General features: G+C 39.8%; 1 protein-coding gene across 5 annotated transcripts in view; it reads right to left on the bottom strand.

The window, feature by feature from the left end:
• The window catches only part of LOC131878964 (transient receptor potential cation channel trpm-like), a 42,780-nt gene that overhangs the window by 10,509 nt on the left and 9,687 nt on the right, over positions 1 to 22,584 (bottom strand). For 3 of the 5 annotated variants that reach the window (XM_059225135.1, XM_059225132.1, XM_059225131.1), the window contains 6 exons: positions 11,124 to 11,212; positions 9,504 to 9,711; positions 6,062 to 6,332; positions 5,167 to 5,275; positions 4,790 to 4,864; positions 281 to 568 (listed from right to left, as the gene is read on the bottom strand). In XM_059225135.1, the coding sequence (XP_059081118.1) occupies positions 281 to 568; positions 4,790 to 4,864; positions 5,167 to 5,275; positions 6,062 to 6,332; positions 9,504 to 9,711; positions 11,124 to 11,212 (1,040 nt within the window). Of the gene's footprint in view, positions 1 to 280; positions 569 to 4,789; positions 4,865 to 5,166; positions 5,276 to 6,061; positions 6,333 to 9,503; positions 9,712 to 11,123; positions 11,213 to 13,990; positions 14,176 to 22,584 lie in introns of those variants that run through there. The other 2 variants (XM_059225134.1, XM_059225133.1) reach the window with 2 other exon arrangements.

Consider the following 22,584-nt stretch of genomic DNA (forward strand, 5'->3'; position numbering starts at 1 on the left):
CAGCATTTTGTTCAATTAGTGTTCCAAACTTTCATCTGAACTTTGTGTGCACTCCACACTTTGTGCCAATCCAAACTACTTCAAGGCATTAAATTATGGTCCCAGCATCTTATAAAGCTGTCAGGATTGGCTCTATATCGCAGCAATGGTCTCTTTTAGAAACCCTTACGCATAGAGCTGGTCACTTTGACCTTTTCTAGAAAAAGAGTTAGATTGATCTTTTTCTTGGACCACTGAAGGTCACGCTTTGGATCAGCGAATCTCAAGCACATCCACTTACTTGTGAGCGAAGGCAATGAGATCAGCCGCTCGGCCTGTTCCATCACACACAACCACAGGGACTGGGGGCGTGTCGGTGACGTATTCCAGGACAGCTCGGATGGTATTGGTTCCGCCTTCAATCACCAGACACACCAAGGGAGTGTAGAAATTGGCACTGAGTCTCTGGGTTGAGATGAATTTTTCGAGCTTCCTCCGAAGAGCAATTTCAGCTCCATATTTTCCAGTGGTGCCATTATCCACCATGAGAAAGTAGGCATGATGTTTGTTTAAGCCCACTAACCTCGATCTGAAAGCGAGAAGAAAATCTTTGAGGTCTTTCTATCGAGGAAATTTGAGCTCCAGGAAGTGTGCAAAATCCTTTACGTTCATCTGTTAATAGCAGCGCACTCACTCTGCAACAGTCAGTACGGAAAATGCACTTTTCGTGGAAATTCGGACCCATATTCGGTACAACGTATACAGTGGAAAGAGCTTTTAGAACGTTATCCCAACACGTCAAGGACAATGGGGTGCATATTTATCATCTCTGTCCTTTCACCTTCCTAAAACATGATCGCCCATTTGGAAACGAAATTTTCTCTCTTGTTCCTCGCGGCGATTTCTTTCGCAAAGGGGAAATATAGGAACCATCATTTCCACCTAACGTCAAAGGGCCTCTTCACAAAGAAAGGAAGAACAAATTTTCCACTTGACATGGAATCGATCTGACTTTTGGAAATTGAAATTTGTCTCACAGACGTTAGTGATGACTGGACGAGTGGAATTTCTGATCCTCCTGAAGTTTTATGATGAGGAGCATTCCAACTTGTGAGGGTCAGAGCAATGAAACTGGTGAAATGGTAAGGAACTAAATCGGACCTTTCTTTTCGGTCTCTAGGAAGACTTGGAAAACGTAAGTTATGACGTTTTTCTCATCTTTTGAGTAACTTGCCTCTTCAACAACTTCATTTTGGCCGAAAAATGGTTCAAAATATGAATGCAAAAAAGATAACCAGGCCGAGGAGCTTATTTTGAAAATTTAAATTGCTTGCCTATAATCGAGGATAATCTGTTCTCGAGAGTTGGGCTCTCCACGAATTTTGTGATCCCACAATGTGTCCCAACGAGCCATTGACAAATTTGAAGGTTGCCCTTTTAGCTTCGTGAGGGCATTTCAACCTTGAGAACTCAACACTTGCCCGTGTCAACTTTTTGGTCTCAAACTTGAAAGGAAATGAAATTCTCAAATCTCCATTCATTCGTTCCACGTTTTGCCGAGATTTCGATGCCCTTTTTCAAAGCTTATCATTTAGGTTCTCTTCTTTTCGTTTCGCCAAAAAACCCTGAACTGTTTCACTTTTCCACATTTAACGGAATAATAAAAAATAAATTATCTATACGAAAATCACTGATTGACATTTCATTTCAGATGCATCGCGTAGTCCTAAAATAGACCTCCTTAAATTTCAACCACACTTTGTGACTCAATGATTCAATAAGTTTGGTTTTTGGAAGAAATGACAAAAATGGTTCGGCTGTAAATTATTAAGGAAATGAAAAACTTTCCAACAACATAAGGCGTTCAAGTGGAACAGAATTGTTGATCAGAAGTAAGGTGTCCAATGGGGTACCCCCGCATGGTTTCGTGAGGGCATATTTTGAGATGCGATTTGTACCCAGTTGCACCTACTGCGAGTATCAGATAGTTTCGCGAACGCACATTTTGAAATGCGACTGGGAAAATTTAGTACTGTCGCATTTCAAAATTTGCGTTCACGAAACCACGCGGGGGTACCCCATTCTGGTGCTAGTGGCATTCCCAAAGTTTCATTTAATAAGTGGGCCAATTTACTTGAAATTTTGTCAGGATACACAATACAGCACAATATTAGCGACAAAAGATAATTACAAATGGTGTTAAGAGCAACATTTGTTTAGTAGGACATACTTTGACGCCATTGCTCAGCGAAAGTACTTGTGGGCATGTCAGATGTCAATTCAACTATGTATCCACGCATAGTAGGCGTACTAACAAGGAACATCAATGGTCAAAAAAATGATATTGAACGCGGATTTTTTGCAATAATTGCTAATATTTTACTAGTATTCCAATGACAAATCCGTTGCAATAAAGATTACCATTTTAAAGAATCATGATTAGCTGATATCACAATTCTCAGAACCAACAATTTCGGCCTAGTTTGGCTGGAAAGGATTTGCGATCACAAAAATGACGCTTCCTTGTTACAACGTTCTTGGACAGACCCGCGGATGGGATAAATGTATCTCTAAAATAAGAGACTCTCGTTTACAAAGCGTTCGTGTCTTTAAGCGAATGTCTTGGGCCCCATATTTACATGGGTGACCATTGGGAAGGTTGTTTGCCGTCATCAAGGCGGGTTCCAGTGGATAATAACGTAGCTCTTCTCGTATACATTATTAGACACAGCATTCCATATTCTTTTTCCGATGGTCTATGTGTAACTATGTACACATAGTAGTAGCTATTGACACTCGCCTTGAACTCTGTGGATGTGGCACCATAAACCACGAGAATGAATTTGGATGTCCCAGATAATGACCTAACCATTATTCTTTTGAGGCTTTCTTCCTCAAACGTAAGTAGATTTTCTCTGGTTGGCTAGGCAGGATGAGGACAAAGAAAACGAAAATTTCCTTGATCTGAGAAGATCCAATTAGCCAAAAATTGGACGGAAGACCAAGCTTTCTGTCTTTTGACATGGAATTGTCGGATGATGAATGGCTGACCAGAAAACAAGGCACACACGGACCAAGTAAGATGCTCACTAATAAGAACTAGATGAATCGTTTGATCACGCTCAAAACTCAACGAGGAAAGATGGTCACATCAAATAGATGGTGTGGATGTCAACCCAAGTTTACCGTATACTCATGCATTTCTACCACATTTCGAAAGGACAAACTTCTTGGCCGAAGGAGCGTCATTTAAAAATTTCAGTACTTCAAGGATTAATATTTTGAAGAGTGTTACGAATGAAGAATATTTTTGGCCAACCAGTTTAGTTAGATTTTCATGTATTGTATAACGGACAAATAGTTAATTTTCCTACCAAGCAAACTGACTGCAAGGTTCAGCTTCCGAAACTTTGAGGTTTCGTGATGATGATTTACAATTGTTCCGCAAAAATAACCTTACAAGCAACCATTACATTGAACAAAATATATATGCTTCGTTTTAGAGCTTTGAGGGTGTGGTTCATGTCTTTGAATAATTCAATAATGATTCCAAGAGTGGCAAAAAACGTTATATTCTTTGCCGCGAGTTGCTCCGCTAAACTACATACATTTGCTGCTTCATACTTGAGAGAGTGAGCTGAATTTATCTTACTTGGTCTTTAAGATAAAAATTGTGCATCTTTGGATCGTAAGTGTAGCAAACGGTGTACTTTACAGAAGGGATTCGAACTGAATCCAATTTATGGCTTCTATATCTAAAACTAATGTAGAGGCTTTTTCCTTGTCACATGTCACCCCATCAGAAAAGGATCTCTTTTTTGGTTGAGGGTAAAATATTCATAGAAAAACTGATAGTTTATTTGTCAAGAGAAATTGATACTTTTATTCATGGAAGTTTGCCGCGTTGGAACACAAGTGATGAAACTTGGAACTAAAACATTTCGCAGTGGATCCAAACTGGGCAAGGTGTGTGGAAACTCATGATTGTGCCTTCAAATAGAGATCGAGACAACCCAAGACAGAAGAATCTCTTGAGTCGGCTTTAAGTGTAGGATGGTAGACAAGACAACAGTTAAGAAGAAGAAGGATCGGTGAGAACATGGCTTTGTCAGACAATGAGGAAGCGATTGAAGGCATTGAAGACAGTGATCAATCAGCGCCACAGAATGGAACTAACGCGGAGTCCCAGAGTAAATTGAAACATTGACAAGGCCCTACCTTCCAACCACCGAGAGATAGAAGACGAAATGGTCTAATATTATTGACTAGACGCGAACTCATCTGAGGAGGTTATTGAGATCAGCTTCTTATCTCCGCATTACTATGCATGTACAAGTGTATTTTGCACTAAAGAGATGGCAAATTGTAGGGGGATTTGGATTCATTTGATAAACTCAGTCTCCCGGCGTAAATTAAGGTGGCGAAGCGATAAACGATAAAGATCCTGAAAGCTGAGTGAAAATCGCAAAGAGGCTATCATTACTTCCTATAAAAAAAAATCAATTAAGAAATAAGATTGTGTGACTGATGAAAATTATTAGCGTCGTACAATATCCTAATGTTTGGTGCGATCCCTTGTCAACGAATGTCCATTCTTTAGGTTTCTTTGATTAGTAACTTCATGACAAAATCTCTCCGAAGCACAAAAGAAAAGACAGGCTTTTCTGATAAAGGAAAGTTTTCCTTCCCTTAATCACTCAAATAATCAGGTCTCAGGACGAGGAGAAGAGGATGGAAGCGAAAATGGCAAACTGGCGTCAGTTGTGTTAGAACAGGTTAAAATGGTGAATGCAAGAATCGTCAGGCTCACTGCAATAATTTTGATTCGAGCACACGTTTTTCACTGGCCCTGTACTTCCCCAAAGTTGGTCGAAAAATTGAGGACCTGCAAGGAAGTGATAACTTGGACCATTCGTTCTTCCATACCGCTACTGACAAGATCAGGTACATTATCAAATGTAAAGTCGGTTTGACCAGGCGAGGGTTTCATACAAAAGCCGCACATTCCTTCACATGGAGATTATCCTTCACGAAAGGGTCCATATCAAGGTCCATGGTCATAAGAAGAGTCGGAAGATTGGCTTCTTATAATATTCACCTCGGTCAAATCGATCTCATTCAAGCAATAGTTAACGGTAAGTATGGTGCTGCAGTTGATCAAAGATTGTGTGACGTGTGTGACATTACCTGGGTGCTGACATGGAATGAAATGGAATATCCATTTTCTTTCCCACCAAGTCGTTCCTTTTCTCAATGATCCCCCAAGGAGTGATTCCAATCGAGACCACTCGACCGCCTGGAACATAATGGTGTGAATAAGTCATTAGGAATCTTTGGGTTGTGATTATCATCGCATTAGGGCTTGACACTGCCTCCATTTTGTAACGCTTTGATTGTACATGTATCTGAACATTGGGTCAAGAATATACGTGTATCACTAACAAGAAGGAATATTCGTTTTCTTTTCAGGGCCTTCTGTTCCCATTCCTAAATAATGGGCTCATGATGGGAACAAGGCATGATTCATTGTTCGGCTTGGACCAGAAAATTCATTGTCCATGTCAAAGACTTTTTTGGACGGGGGAAATGGTCAAATCCCGTCCCACGCTTTCTAAAACATGACGAGGGTTGGCAAACAAAAAAGCCGGTCTTCAAGAAAAATTGGACCATTGAATTAATGATGGCAAGGAAAACGTAGTTCCTGAAAAAAATCCCAGATGGCGTCCAAGTTTACAGGGCTTTCATTTTCCAGACACTTCAGCTTTTTATTTCGTTTCGATCTGTTTCAAGTATTCTGTCATTTTATGACACTTCAAAGCTTTTATTTACGACACATGGTTTGGAGTCAAAAACCAAAGGAATTCATTCTTCCCGAAGGTCTCAAAGTACAACCGAAGTTTCCAATACCCACCCACAACTCCAAAAACAATTGCTGCAAGTAATTTCAAAAGGGATCCCAAATGGCAACGTCACTTGCTCAAATGCCCATGAACGTCAAGATTAGGACAACATCGGCCGAGGTTTCCAATCTTGGTCCCCAGATAAGGCGGTCAACCTTCGATTAAGGCCGATAAGACTGTACCTTTAATCCTGGGACTTTTCTCGGTGACGAGTGCATCCCCCACATGTTTGGTCACTCCTGTATTGGTACCCCCGGTGAAGATCCACGCCCCAGTTGTCTTGGCGGCCTTCAGGAGCCCCTTACGAAGGCTCTTTTTCAATTTGGGCTGAAGCTCGAAATTGGCCTTGCCACCATTGACAGTGATGAGTAATTTGGGCTTCTCCAATCCCCACTCACGAAGTAGAAGTGTCAACACTAATTCTGGACGAGTGTCGTGCGACAAGCGAATATACTGCAAGACAAAATTAAGAAAAAAAACTATAATGAAACGATAATTATTAGAGTTAAAAAACCATTGTTGATACAATTATTGAGCTCAACCCTGTGACGAATTGGGTTGAAAAAAGAAGCAGCATTGGAGGTAACAAAATTCCATTAGGCTTGACAAGGCATGGCACCACGAAGCAGATACAATCTTCTCTTTCCAACGACATCATTGTTGTCCAAAAAAGGGGCCAATTTATTTCCTTCCTATTTGCGCCCAAGGTCGGTGATTTCGTCAGCAGTATTTTTCTGTTGTTCTCTTTTTGCAGTTCTCGGTTCCATTTCCAGCTATCTGTTGCTTGCTTGGCACCTGTCCAAAACCAACTACGAGACAAAGCACTCTATACTCAAAAGCGTCGGTCGAAACATAGAGCTCACTTAAGTTCAAATTTATTCATTATATCCTAAACTTGAAGAGGTAAGGAAATTGCAACACCTCAAGCATTAATTTGTTCTGCTTGGCATTACAAGAACATGAAAATATTAAGAATATTGATGCGGTTTCTTGAAAATATGATTATCTGAAGCACCTAGAGCTTTAATAAAATGACCGATGACGTGGTGAAGAAAACAATTAGGCTCATCAACTTGCTTGTTATGTGCCTGGTCTCAGCTCATCAACTAGTTTTGCAAGGTTCATTTGCCCATTTGACTCAAGAGCATGCATTCATTCGAAACGAAACCAAATCGAAGCTCCTAGGAATCGGAAAAGCCAGGAAAGCATCCATAGTGTGAAAAAAAAATTGGAAAATGTTTTGGCATAAAAGTTTTCAAGGTAATTGAGCGACCCAAAAGATCGGTCAGCACGCACGGTTCAACGCGAAAGATGTTGCATAGGCCACTCAAACATTAAAATACCCGAAGCAAGTTCATTTTTCATTTCACTGTGTCTTCAAATGTATCGCAGCGTTTGACAAGCGTTTCTATCTATGACTGACTCGAGAAAGCCACTTCCTTCGCCTTTGCGAAGTCGATAACAAAACTCAAGGATCCGTTATTTGAACGTAAACAGGAAACGTCAATTCATCAATTAATCACCCAATAGGTATCTTTTCCCATTTCACTAATCATCTTGGCCTTGGGTTCCAGGCCATTCAATTACGCTTTTTCCCGGATGGTTCATATATTTTGTTTACAAGAGACTGAGAAGATAGTTGGGGGGGGGAGCTTTCGGTCTGATTTTCTTTTTCTTTTCGAGGGGCCTTGTTCCCTAAGCCAAGTGAAGGCTCAAGAGGGATTTCGGGCAGTCTACACATTCCAGTTTTAAGGGCAGAGCACGAAACTACGCCCACGTACCGTAACTGGAGTGCCCTTATTCAAGCTACAACCTCATTTTCTAATTCTACCCTCAAATGAATTCCAGGCTTCCAGCGTCAGTTTTGAGGAGATGATTTACATATTCGGACAATTATAAAGTAAGGATAGCTTAGGGAAGGTATGAATAAAAGCGAAGATAATTGTTTATAACTATCAAACAAGGGCTGTGAGGACCATTTCCTAAAATGGTAACACCGTAACCTGTTTTTCTTGCAATCATCGAAAAAATAAAGATCAACATCGATAGTCGTGGTCTTACAAAATGGGAATGAACTTTACTGTGAGTAGAGAAGTTGAAACAGTTGAAGTATTATTGATTTCCGCTTTACTGGAACCTCATAAAAAGACTTCTGCATTACTTAGACAACGAATTTCCGCTATCTCCAATTCAATTACCCCTACTATTAACAAATGCCTTTTTCGCTTCAGGAAACATTTCCATCCGGTCAACTCCCTCATACGTTGAAAATTTTAATCAAAACGTAACTTTTAAGAACACACAATGGACTATGTACAGAACAACCACTACCACAACCCAATCTAGTAAAAATACAAAGAAGGAGATGAACATATTTTCAAACTTCGTTAACAGTGCCTTCCTATGGCGGTTCCAAACTCATTCAATACTACTTTGTCCGCCAGGATATTGCTCAAGTTGTTCCCTAAGGGCATTCCTCTTGGGATTAAGCGTGAGCGGGAACAAACTGAAGCGCTATACAAGAAAGAACTGAGAATGGTAGAATGGTTTCGCCAACCCCAAGTTCAACTCACTCAACCAACAGAAATGGGAACACGTGTCCCAAACCATTCAAGTCTCCAATTTCCAATGGGAACGGGGAATAAGGATTTGTTTCCATATACGGTGAGATCAACCGAAATCGAAGTTTTTGTTCCATCAAACCCAAAATACACAACTCTCTTGGGGGCACGCTACTCGGCTACGCACTCGAGCGCCTGGAACACACGAATGCATCAGTGTCAAGATTTGTAGGTGACATGGTTGGGAATCATGTGATTGTGTTTCCGAGGTCCATTACCAAGTGTGGATCAGTTTGATCTGCATCAGGTTCCACTAAGTGTGCTGTACTATCCCCTTGTTGGAACGGACAGCCAGGCTAGTAATGGAACAATATCTCATAGATATGATCTATGATCCCACTCCAGTTGGTTGACAATGAGTGAAAAGGTATCATTTGGAACAGGAGGGATTTAATGCTTCTTGAAATGTCCGACGTTTATCTAGATTATTTTCAAACGTACTTGATAGTTTTTGCTGAGTGACCGACAAGGGGATCAGAAGAAATCCTCATTTAAGCCATTAGTCAAAATACTTGGTAAATGAAAGTAATGCTTGGGCTTAGTTAGAAATTTGAAAACCGGCTTTGAAGTTCACCAAAATTGCAAGATAATAGCATTTTATATGTTCACACGACAACTTCCTTTAGTTTAAAATACTACAACGGTAGCCATGGATAGTTCACGGATAGTTTTTGTATTAGGAATATATTAGTTCTTGTATGGAGTGGTCACCAAGACTACCAAAGACGAGTCTTTGTCAAAATCAAACTCAAAGAATGGAAACCTCACACTCGTCGGAGGCTCAGGAACTGCACATAAAATTTGATGTCGGGTAGTCAAGGTCTGAGAAACCAAGTTCCACAGAGCCATTGGCGTCTACTGGTCGCCTAAGGTCAGCTAAAAGGGATTGTTTGCTCGCGCACTTAAGTCAACATGGACAATATTTGGTCTCTCGACTTGTTTATGAGTGTGGAATCCCATTTTACACGCCTCGGCATCCATACCAAACCACATTGAAAATTACCTGCGCTTTGTTGGTTTGTGTTCCTCCTCGAAAGTCGATGCAGCCATATGCATCGGTTGGTAAAGGAACGGTGTGTTTGGAAGGGTTCCAATGCTCAGTGGGATTAGCTATGAGATCAATAGGAGTGCAAGTTCCATCTCGAGCATTGGCTGGCACCGGGACCATCAACGGAATGGAGTGGGCATGTATGGGCAACCCACAGCAACATCTATAAAAAAAGTGAGAAGGACCTTCTTAAGAGCGTTGTAAAATAACCCTTGGTGTGAGTTTTTGAGGAACTCTTGAGACTAAGTAATGAAGGCACTCGGGCTCGAGAGCTTCCGATTGTGTGCAACTTTCAAATATTGATTAAACTTAAGCTTTGCAAACGAGCAAACTTCATAGTAGTTTCAAAATTTTATTTGAACCTGAAAGGCAAGAAGAAAACAAGTATCTTAGGAAGAAAAGCGAAATAAGGTTAAAATCAAGACTGGATATGTCACACTTTCAAATTTATCCCATGACTTTAAAGGTATGTTGATCTGTGTTCATATGATATGCCAATAAACACATTTTTAGACCTTCTAAGTTAATGGAAAATATCTTTCACATTTAAAACCTGCTCTTACATACTTGAAATGGCTTGCTAAACCTGGCCAGAGATGGTCAAAAATGGCACAATTTCCGCTTAGCCGATTGAGTATTTTTCATTTCATGATGGCATTTTGAACGTGAACTATGAAGTGCATTTACGTATTGATCACTCAAAGCAGAGGCCTCTTCTTTGCTTTTACAGTAGCTAATAATTTGTGCACACCAACAAAATCATATCTTTTGATTTGAATGCAATGCAATGGATGCCAATTCATGTACTACGTAGCTCTTTAGCCAAATAACTCTTCTCAAAACTAAATGCACAAAAACAAAACATAGAATAGTTGGGCAAAGAGCTACTCTTCGACGGGATTTGAAAGGCATGCATGCATAGATGAATGCTCTCAAACCTTCAATTTCGTGATCAGCTGTCTCTTCTTCAGTTCTGTCATTGAGCTAATGTTAGTGTTATTCACTACTTAAAATGCCTTCCTTTATTATCTCATACTTTGGCCGCATGTGTGGTTTTTTTCCTCCTTGTGCCCTTTTTTAATTTTTAATACCAATATCCTTTATTCGCACTGTATCCTTGAGTGGTTTAAGAATGAAAAATACAGAATAGACATTGGGAAACTTCATCTAGTTCATGCGCCATACCATTCTTTTACAGACTCTGTCATTAACAGACTTTCTTTTTGTAAGTTTGACATTTCACAGTTCAGTTGCAATTTCCACGCTCTTACATTATGTCACGAAGTGTGGAACATTTTAATTGAGTGCTGTAATCCTCCGACAAGCTTTTAAATAGTCTTAGCACCCACCACCTACGCAGGTTTCCACTCTGGATGAGAAAGTTGGCCAAAGTTACTAATACAATTCAAGAACAACCTGTTGTCCCTATCCCTAGAGGTTCCCTTTTAATGTCATGCAAGTTGGGCTGGGAACGGCCTTTGTTGGGTTGGACTTGCAAGATCTTTGAAGATGAAAGCCAGAAGACAACAAAGTACAGCGCCGTGATAGAGCGTGATTTAAAAGTTTCTTTTTTACCTGTTTGAATCCTTGGAACTCGGTATGATCTTGACGCATTCTCGCTTTTGGAACGACGCCTCTAGCCACTCAGTGTTGGTGAAGGTGAACTGTAAGAAATAAGAAAAAACGAACGTCTTTGAAAGGAACGTCATTTTGGGTACTAATGAGGACCACAAATTTAACACAAGGTACGGGGAAATTTCTGACAATGAAAGGAATGATCTGGCGATCTTGCTGCTTTTAGGGAAAGCTGGCAGCACCTCGTTCCTAAGGGTGCAATTATTTTCCTTGTTTCGTTATAACATCGCATTTTCATTTTCAATTCCTCTTTATGACCTCAGTTGTTTACCATGCCTTAAATTTTCTCTTATGAACACGACAGATCGATTTTGTAAGTAATCTGTCACTGGCTGATGAACAAACTTTCAACCAGGTAAATTTGAGCCACTACATATCCCGAGATCCCCCTCAGATTTCGACGAAACAAATTGTTTAACAAGTTGTTTAATGACACAAAGGAACACTTCAAACAGGAGCCCTGAACTTTTTTATCTTCTCAGTAAAGGGAGTTTTCTGAGATAAAATAGTATTCAATGCTAATTTAGTCTTTGGCTGATTAGGTCAAAAGCAATCCAGACCCCAAAAAAACAATGGAAAGTGCCAACATTTTCTCGTAATCTAATTAAGTACCAATGAAATTTAATTTGCTAATATCTTCAAAGGGGATTATGCAATGTTTTTATTGACAACATTAACTAGCAAGTGTTTCTGAGCCAGAATTGCTCACTTAAAATTGGGCCTTTCGCCATGATGTTATTCCTGAACGTCATTCCCTAATTGTGGGCATTGAAGATCATTGCTGAACTTAGCTCAAACACGTTTTTACTAAAAGCTACCGGTTGAGACCAAAAATCACAAGCAAAACAAAAAATGGCTAATTTTGGCCTTGATAGATTTCGAGTTTGATTTTCACTTTTTCAGTGATCATAAAGTCATTGATCAGCGTCAAAAATATAATGCAATAGTGCACAATTATTGAAAATTCGTGCGGGAAAGTAGAGTAAATGTGATGCCTATGAACAAAACTTACTAGTTTTGAGGTTGTAAATGTACATCTGTTTTAGGTTTGGCAAATTTCAGAGGCCTTAGATAAATATTAATATTGCCATTTGCCAGGTTGTTCCTATATACCATTGACCAAGAAGCACTATCGTGATTGAGTGACGGTAGTCCTCTATTTTCAAAGCACTGAATACTTTTCAAGATTCCTTCTTTCGTATCTAAAATCCCCGATCAAAAGATAATGTGGACGTCTTAACCAAAGCTCACAAACCACAAAATTTGAAAGAATTAAGTAAATTTCTTCAGCGATTTCTTCATTTTGGCCACATATCTAAATGTCCAACGCAAATTGCATTTCTTCATAAGATGACGTTGCCTTATTGTCAAGTTGACATCTCTCATGTAAGTCTGACAGTGATCGTATAACAGCGAGTTACAAAGTCTCCATTTCGAGAGTAATCTCCTGACCGGTAGAGTTAGTTCTGGTCTTGAACCTTAACGATGACTTTCTTTGACCTTCATGATTGTAGGTGAAGTGTATTCTGCTAATAGTTTCGGTTGCTAGTCAACTCATGCCACTCAATTTCTCCACGGAGTGAAAAGCTCCCAAGACTATCTTCAGTCAATGTACGCAAGGCTCATCATAGTATATTGACGTTACTTCATTTCCTAATCGAGATTCCATGTTGATCTTGGCCAGATCGATCCGTCTTGGTCCTTCCTCCTCATGGCTTGAGGGAGACCACCGCTATGAGAAGTCGTTCCAAGTTGAGGGAGCAAATTCATCTTCAAGATTCAGAATGACATATTTTGAGTGATGGATGGCGCAGTGGGTTGGTGCCCCTTCACGGATGTGACTCGATTTAGAGCATGGCCATTTATTTGGAATCATCAGATCAATCGCTTTGTAAAGTCAGCAAGAAATGTGGGGAATCCGGACTGATCGGATGAAATCACTGGACTGAACAATTTCCATTGGAACAGAGTTCATTTGGTCGTTATAACTGGTTCGGAGATCCTCTCCTATTCGATTGGCTCGATTGACTCGATTACAGAGGGTATAGTATTCAATTGACCACTGACGTGGAAAAAGTGGAACAAATCTCTTAACGTTGTTGCGAACAACCATGTTCATTGTAATGTAACCTTAGTGAAGAGAAATCCAATCAATTATGGATATTTTGATAACGTGTTCACATCAGGGACATGCACGGTGACATTTCAGGGAACTATCAATTTCACGGCATTGAACACCAAATGAGACGTGATGGAAATTTAAGAGCTCCTTAATGGGCATCACTTTGGCTCCTTTATCTAAAATGTTTACCAATTCGACAAACGGGTAAGTGATCAATTTGGGCATGTTTATTGTAAATTAGTTTACGGGTCCATGAACTTGGGTAATCCACTTGAGTTATGCCTGCATTTATCTCGGCACACAATTAGTCTTGAGGTGATTGTTACACATCAAAATATACGGTTTCTTACTAACCAAAGCTCTGGTAAATTGCCAGATATTTTAAGAACCCTAGTAAACAACCTGAAGGTACAAAAACAATGTTCTTTTACAATGCACACATCGTGACTCCTTCCCAATCACCAAGTCGCCCGTCAACCTAATCAAAACTCAACATGACCAGAAATGTTCTCAATAAAAACAGGTTTGACTCCACCTCAATCCCCGCCGGCTCCATTTGTACTGCATCCATGGAATAGTATTACTTACCCAGACCCTCGCAAATCAGCCTTGAACTGCGTACGTAACAAGTTTCAATCTCAAAGTGTCCGAATTCATGTCGCTAAGCATTTTCACATGTCCATACCTTCTCGGCCCTGTCTCCAGGCCCATGAGCCTTCCTCAGAGCTTCTTTGAAGTGGAAATGGTGCTGGAACCGCTTCATGTTCACTCACTGCACTCATTGAGGGAAACACATGTTTCGTTACCTCTTACAGACACGTTGCACGCCGACGGATCCACTTGGAGAACTGACAGTGAAATGTCATCAAGATATTGATCAGATCCGGGGAGTCACTCACGTACTTGGATCCCGAGTTGAATTAACATGAACACGCTCAAAGATCTGTCTATCTCTTTCTCTCTCTCTTTGCTCGTCTTTCGCTTTGTTTAGCTCTCTCCTTGCCTCGGATTTTTGGCGGGTTTCCAAAGCAACTGTTGCGTGGCTGGACACATTATTACGAAGGTAAGTGCCAAGGACCTTCCTCCCTCTTTTGTGTATCTCCTCCTTTTGGATTAAGCGGCTAGTCGTCAGAGTTTTACTCTTAGGAATGTTAGGCGAACAAGCATTCCGCCCGAAATCTTGCTTCTTAATCAAGAGGCAACCTGGCACTTTGTCCATCATACCTGATCACACCTACAATTTGTCAATAAACCACCTTGCAATTCTGGAATTTGGAGGTACATGAGTATGGGTTTATCCAAGAAACATGCCAGGACTCATGTATGACGAGTTCGGAAAAATCTTGACCGAAACGGACAGGAAGCTGATAGGGGGAATGGGGCCTTTAAGGATCTTCTGGCATAGATTTTATATATTAGCTCCTTCGGTCCTTCCCTCTATTAGAGAAAATACAGCGTCGTCAAGTTTCACAATCAATGGGGCGATCGAGAGTGAACAATTACCATTATTCACTTGCCAGGAATAACTCGGTCAAAATAGATTGAGCGTCGCGTGTTACCGCTGATTGGCTATGGTGTCCAAAATACTATTGTAGAGAACAAAGTTGGATGGACCATTATGCCTTGCCAAGCCGTCTCATATTCCTCGCTTTTGTTTGGATAAAAGATGCATTACATGACAACAATAATCATGGATGCGACCGGACAGAAATGGCCTTTTGGAGAATTAGTGGGGTTAGAATTACGAGAAAACCATCTCGAATATATATTTCCGATTTTTGAAATACTGTTACATCCAAAGTACGTCCAAACTAGACATTCATGTTCCATTGTTAGTTATCCAACATTGTACACAGAAACTGAGAATCTCAAAGCCCTTGACGGGTAGTACGTCTCTAATTCGATTGTGCATGAAAGTTCCATTTCAAGTCGATCCTGACCAACAAATTTGGTGCAGAGTCAGTCTGAATGCTCATCTACTATTCTCTCTAGTCATGGCTTCAGGTCCACAATAAATGGACAAAAGCAAGGTCCCCAGGGTCAAAAGAGGCCCCTGCTTTCCTTTATTAGGTTCATTTCTTATCCGAGGTTCGTTCACATATGGTCTGAGCTTTTCAATCAATGGCCAAAAATAATCCCTCTTAGCGAAGATAAGTTTTATAATGGGGTTTTTGTTCTGAGTTAAAAACCAGATCTCAGCCACACGCTACCTACTCAATTACGCGTACGTACATGGTTCCGCATTTGGTAAAAAATGGAACAAAAAATGGACGGACATTTTGGCTAAGATGCTCTACCAAATCTAACTTCAACTGCAATCTGAAGTTCTTGGAACACAGATATCCGAGCTTAGTTTTTTTTTAGCAATACAGCAAATTCTGGGATTGAACATGCCGCAGCAAGTCCTTCAAATCCTTCATTATTACGACATATACCTGAAAGAAAGGAACCTCCCTTCAACGAGACAACAAATTTGGCACTCTTCAATGAAGGAACGCCTGACACCCAAGTTCATGTTGTTCAAAAACTAGATATTGGTAAAACAGGGGCCTGAAAAATATGCATTGAAACGTTTGTCACTAATTGATGACAGTCCCAATCGTTCGAGCAAGAGCATGTCAAAGATGGTCATCTAAAGAGTGAGAGATCACTCTTAGATTGGAAACTCAAAATCACATACACTGCCATCAAAGAGAAGGTGAGGCTCCAACAAAAACATCCAAGATGTCTCGGATGATCAAAATTGCGGTCCCTGATCTTAAGGGACGGAGGACGGAGGACGGAAACCCTGGAAGTAACCATTTCCAGTTCATTACTGTTTTTGCAATCCCCACAAGGGACAGATATTGCGAATATCGCTACAAAACCAAATATTAGCCAGCCTTGAGAGTTGCGACGCATTTTTGAGCCCCCTCATCAACTATGCATGTGATTAGGCAAGTCAAGTCTGCCTCTCTGTGTCTCTGAACGGGAACGTGGCAATTAAAGGACTCTAGTGGAACTGCACAAAACAGTAATTGATGGAAGCAAGGCATGAGGCTAGCTGCCATTTCCAGGAGATTCTTGTTATACATTGCAATGGAATTCTTTCGGAATGGGAAGACTTAGGAACTCACAAACATTCAGAAAAAAGACGTGTGACTATGTTTGTGAATGGACAACAGTGGCTTGAAAGAGTGAGAAGTGCCATAGAAGAAAGAAGAAACTAGCTCAAAACGAATGAATGGCAAATTTAGAACGGATGCTTCGAGCCTTATTTTTCCACAGGCTGAAGACCTATTTCCACGCCTTTTTCCTTTCCGAACTCATGGTCCTAAGTTGACTGTTCCGTTGCAGGAATGTCAATTGGAAAGTGCGAGATGGAGCCCAAAGACTTGAAGAGTGGAAAACTTGATAATATTTCACTGTCATTCTATCCTTGAACACACGAAACTTGTGCAAGTACGCCTCACCACACTTAGCAGGGTTGAGTCCCACCCACGTTAGTCTTACGATGCGATATCACCGGTTCACAAGGATCCCAAGGATTCACCTTTTCGTTCACCGAACCAAAAACATACACCTCCAAGCTTTCCCCGTTTCGAAGGGACTACGAGCCAACGGAACAACCGCCAACCATCTCGTCCCTCCGAAAAACCCATGCGGTACCAAGAACCACAAAAGAAATGTGTGAAGAAGTGGTAGTAGGACCAGCAGCAGCGGTACTGCAAGGAAAGGAACAGTGAGGAAAGAGGAAGCAATGTACAAGCCCAAGGTGGAACAAGACCGACTGTTTTTGCTCTCAATGCGAGCCTGCTGATTGCTTCCGTGATCCGTGCGCCATCCTTAGAGCTAACCCTAGATCAGCAAACAAAAGCTCCCACAGAATGAACAAGATTCATGGAGTACCGAGACTGATCCCCGAAGCTCACAAGTTCATGTCTGGATGAGACTACATAAGGCAGAGCCGAGAAAGGCTCGTCGAGTCGTTGGCCATTCTAGGCGACCCTAAAGGGGACAGAGTTCGAACCACCTTGCATTGAGTAGCAGAAAACCCCCAAGGAACTTGACACAGCCAAGAGAACAAGAGCGACGAGGACGTCGTCTACAACGATGGGCATCGAGTACGTTGCTGGCCTTTGCGAAGGTTCTATCGGTTTGTGCTTTCGGATGATTAGACGAACAAACCCAAACATATGAAGGAGAGGCGTATGGTTGTCCAGCTGTCCATTTTTTATCCCTTAAAACCATGAGGAAACCACTTGACTAAGAGGAACACGGACCATGGAAACATGGCAAGGATATGATATCTAGTGTGCGTAAGGGATCCCATTCAGGGTTACCAAACATTCATGAATGCGCGCACCAAATAAGTTGGAATGGTGGCACACCCGGCACAAGCTACGTATTGCGTGCCCCCTGTCTTGCATGCAGTCGGCTCCTCATAATATAAGATGTTGATCAAAGATTTATGTAAATTTAGATCTGTGCGTCAATGAGAAATGAATTAAAGTAATCTTATGGGAAGGAAATATCGGGAAAAGGGTGGAAGTTTGAAAAATTTCGAACATTGAGAAATCAAAATACTAGGTACATAATCAGCAATTAGCCGAAAAAGAAGTAACCAATTACAGTTGGTTATTTGAACCTTTAGCTCTATTACAATATAGTAAATTCTTACAATTCGTTTCTCCCTAGTGCTAATGTTTCCACCAATTTAACGGAATATTTTGTCGGTACCGATGGTATGGTTGGAAGTCCTTTAAGTTTGAAAGTAATTTTGAAAATAAAATACTTTTAATTTCATAGCGTAATTGAGTCAAAGTCCTTCATAAATAACATATTTCAATGTGACGGATTTCTCACATATTCTCACGCAGTTAGAGATATCAGACTGTAAGAGTGCTCGGCCTGTGAGGAAAACACAGTCTATCTTTAGACTCAAACCCGAGAGTACGATTGTACGATTGGGGTACTTCAAGGGCAAGATTAATCGAACCCTTCATCGGATCCTTTCTTCAAACGCAATCCATTTCCAAGTTTTCAGTCGTCCCAATAACATGCGACCAAACATAAAGCGGCCTCCCGACGAAAAAACGGTGGATTGCATCAGGCCAAGGAAAATGAGGGAAAGCTCAGGAAAGTGGATCAAAAATTCTGATACTCCATTCTATCTTCATCGACTTTCGAGCCTGCTTAAGCCCTTAGCTACGCTTCCACTTGATGACTTGGCGAGTTTCTGAATCTCAAATGCACAAAATGCCGGTGCGTTGGTGAACAATTCAAGGCGAAAAACGCAGATGCGTCTCGCTCTTGAGGTCCACTTTTAAGGCCATTAAAAAACCTCCTCGGACCCCTTACAGAATAAAATACGTGAATTGTTATCTGGAGTGCCTTGGAAATTATGTATGTCTTGAATTAGTATCTATAACTTCGTCCCGCGTTAAATCTCAATTTTGTTCATTTGCTAGGGATCCGCTTATAAAGAAGTCATGCTAGGGGAACGGAGAAAATGCGACATTCTAGAGTTTTGCATAAAACCAACGCCAGTGTAAATAGAAACAATAAATAACAATATAATTGAACTTCCTCCGAGTCTTTAGTGAATATTGATAAAGGGCAATATGAAATAAATTCAATGGAAAGTCTGACTTGACAATGCTCTTCAAGTTACGAGTATCGGATCATATAAGATTATTCTGTTAAGGAAGGTTTTTTTTGACCAGATGATAGGATGACTAGTTGGCTATCCTCTTGCCGAAACCCTTACTTACAAACTACATATAATCAGACACCCATAAACCACTTATAAATCATGTTTCTATCAAAACAAATGAAGTGCATTTGCAGTGGATGTCTTGCATTTTCAAATTCAATGATGACCCGATTATTTATCTTAAATATATTGTCATTTGGAGGTATTATTAAATATTTTGTTGGTTTTTTCCCAAGTTCCCCTAAAATTAGCGGTTTTGGTCTCAAATCATCTTAAAGATGGATGTTTTTCTGCCAATGCTTTGGACCAAAGAAAGTCATTAATGCACCGTGACATAATTCTTGCATTTTAATACTAAGAGGAGTCATTTGATTTGTACCGTCTGGCCTGGGAAATACAACCCTGCCTCCAGTGTTACATTTTTTGCTGCAATCCTGATCTTGACTCTTTCAAAAACTCGAACTATTAACTCCTTTAAGTAACAGCTGAATGATGATATCAGCACAAATTTTGGGAGGTCGCTGGCGCACTTTTCAATACAGTAGAGGTACTAAAAACCCAAGATACAAAGCACAATACAAGGCAAGAAAAGTTTCTAAGGTTTAAAAAAGTATTTTGTATAAATAGAAAGTTTTAAAAGCGGAAAAATAAGTCCAAAAATGGTTTTTTCCGCTAAAAAGTTATTCTAAGCATGTAAATGAGTAATACTGTGACAGTTTATAAGAATAAAATGCTAAATGATCTATTCCTTTTATGGATAGATGAACTGGAACTCTTATTTAATCTCTTAACAAAAACTATAAAGCCTCAAGAGAGCAAGAAACTCCCAAGAAAGAAAATCTTCCTTTCCTGCAAATGATATCTGACTTAGCATTGCATTTATCCAAATCTTGGCTAAGTGTTTTTGGTATGATGTTTACCCAGGAAATGGAAGAGCAAAATAGGAAAACCACTCTCTTTCGAAAGTTTAAAATAGTTCATGCTTAGAACTCTATTATTTAAAGTAAATGGCCAGGTGACAAAATGTACCATACTCTTAAAGATAGCATTTCCAAGAGCGGTTAATAAGTCCTAAAACATGATCATAAAAGAGTCCAACTGTTTTATGGTATTTAAAATTTTGACCCTTGGGAGGCGGACATATTTCACGCAATCGAGATAATGGCTGAAGTATAACTAACAACAACAAATTTGAGACTTCGAGATAGATTATGGTCTGTGTTTTGTATCGATATAAAAGTGCAGAATCAATATTCCATTAATTAAATCGTCTTTTCAACGCAATTTGCAATTTTATTTCAGTAAGGCATTTGAAAGTAGATAAGATAGCCTTATTGGTTGCGGTATCGTAAACTAAATTACGTCATAAACCGTACTGGCTCAATTGAAAAATCAATCATAAAAAACTGAGCGGTGGACAGAAGCTTCATTTTCATGACAACAATTTGAGTTTCTTGGCATAAATCTATATGTAACCATTTAGGATAACTATACAATTTTTTACATTCTTCTTAGATATTTGACTAGTTTTCAAATACTTTTTCAAATGTTTAGACTTTTTGGGAGCAAATATTAGTCAAATATTTCACCTCTAAAACTTAAATATTGTCGGAGCCTCTACTCATAGTAATATGCTTTCAGATTTTAATGCAATTTCCTGATCTATGTACTGTTCTTTTCACTACTTTTTCATCTCTTCCTTCTTTTAACGAACATTATCTTTTTATCTTCTATTTCATGTTTAGCAGTTTGCATAATTTTTAAATGATTTCGAGACTAAAGCACCCAGCTCTTGGAAGGTTGTATATGACACAGAGATGATGTCCAAGCTATGAAAAAGCCATTCTCACACTTGCCACTCTTTCCCAAGTGTCTACTAGGAAAGAACTTGGCTCGGAAAGCAACACTCCCAAATCGAATGGATTCCTATCGAATTAGACGCAAGCACGTTCCGATAAGGCTCTATCTCATTGCTGACCCCTCCTTTGGTGATTGGGCTCAATATTCAGATAACATATGGAGTGGTACAGAATAGTCCCGCACAACTACATCGCAAGTCCTAAATCCATTAGATCTACTATTCCTTATTGGAAACTTGCCCACTCTCAAAATCTAGGACATTTAGTTTTGTAGCTGGCCAACCTAAGGACACTTTTAGTCACGAAAAGTAAATTCAAACAAAAAAAAGTATGAATTTGGGTGCGTATTTTGGCTCAGAAACGTGGTTGAAATCTTTTTTCAGAAGTTTTCATGTCTTGAATTGACATTTTTCATAATGTGTTTCCAACGGTAAATCAGAGGTACCAATATTTTCACTCTTGGTTCACACAATCAAGTAACGGTGAATAATGCATACTTTAGTTCCCTCCAGATTCTCAGTTCACGTGCACCAATCCCTCACCATATTTCACATTTTTCTACCAAGGACTGTGCCAATTACTTCGTTGAACTAACTTATTTCTAACCATTACAATGGTTAGGCAACAACGAAAACATATCAAAAGCGTAAAATCGTGCAATGAGCTTTATATTCAAGTTTCAAAATATTCCAGGTTGGTTCAAGGACTCACAAGTGCGCCCTTTATCGCATAATATGCTGCTGGGCAAATCTATTTCGGTACCTTAAGAAAGCATTAGTTCTGGCTCTCAATTTTAATTCAAAGACCTTAAATACTCGTTCGCAGAACAAGGCCTCAAATGTTCACACTATCTGGCACTCTCTTTGAAATAGGACACTTCAGCAATAAATCGTCAATGGGCCTTCATGCCACGAGTTTTCTTTGAAAGAAAACACTTTTTTTCTCTATCATAATATTAGATGAAAATAAAGGAGGAAAGCCTCCAGAACGAGATGTTTTGTGAGCTTTCCATCTTTTATGGTCAACTTAATCAAATTTCTGAAAAGAGCGGAGTGGAATCATTACCAAGAAAAACAAGCAGCAAAGTCATTAAAATCCTCGAGAGCATCCGCATACTTTAGACCTCTCATCGTAAGGCATGGTCTGAATAGATAATGAAATGCGTAGCATTAATTTAGGCTATGTTATGTTTTGCCTTGGTTAAATGGACATTCTGAAATTGTTATACATGTGTACGCTCCTGGTTGATAATGGCAATAGCATTGATAATTTAAACAAATTACCAATTGAAGAATCTCACCAATCCCTTTGAAGTTTTTAGGTAACCAAGAACCATTTGAATGAATTTATCGACGAAAAATTACGAATTGATACATATGCTTAAAGAAGGGGATACGTCTCCGTGGACTTTTGAATAGAGAAGGAAGGGTATAAGGAAAAAAACAAAGAACATTGGAACAACATCGTTATGCCAAAAAGGCATGCCATTCCACATTTATGTAATCGAGAGATAATGAGATGTTTTATACTCCGTTGTTTCTCAATCTCGTAAATATTATTCGCACAACTTTCTTTTCCATACTTTCTTAAACAAAAACCGGTTTTCTTGGGTAGAATTTTGACTTTCAANTTTGACGATCGGAGCGACCTGATGTGTTTTTTCATTGACTTAAAGGTCAGCTCAATGCCAAAAATAGTCTCCATCCCAAAAACATTTTCTCTTCC

This window comes from Tigriopus californicus, chromosome 4 (genome assembly GCF_007210705.1).
Source record: "Tigriopus californicus strain San Diego chromosome 4, Tcal_SD_v2.1, whole genome shotgun sequence".
In the NCBI taxonomy this organism is placed as follows: Eukaryota; Metazoa; Arthropoda; class Copepoda; order Harpacticoida; family Harpacticidae; genus Tigriopus; species Tigriopus californicus.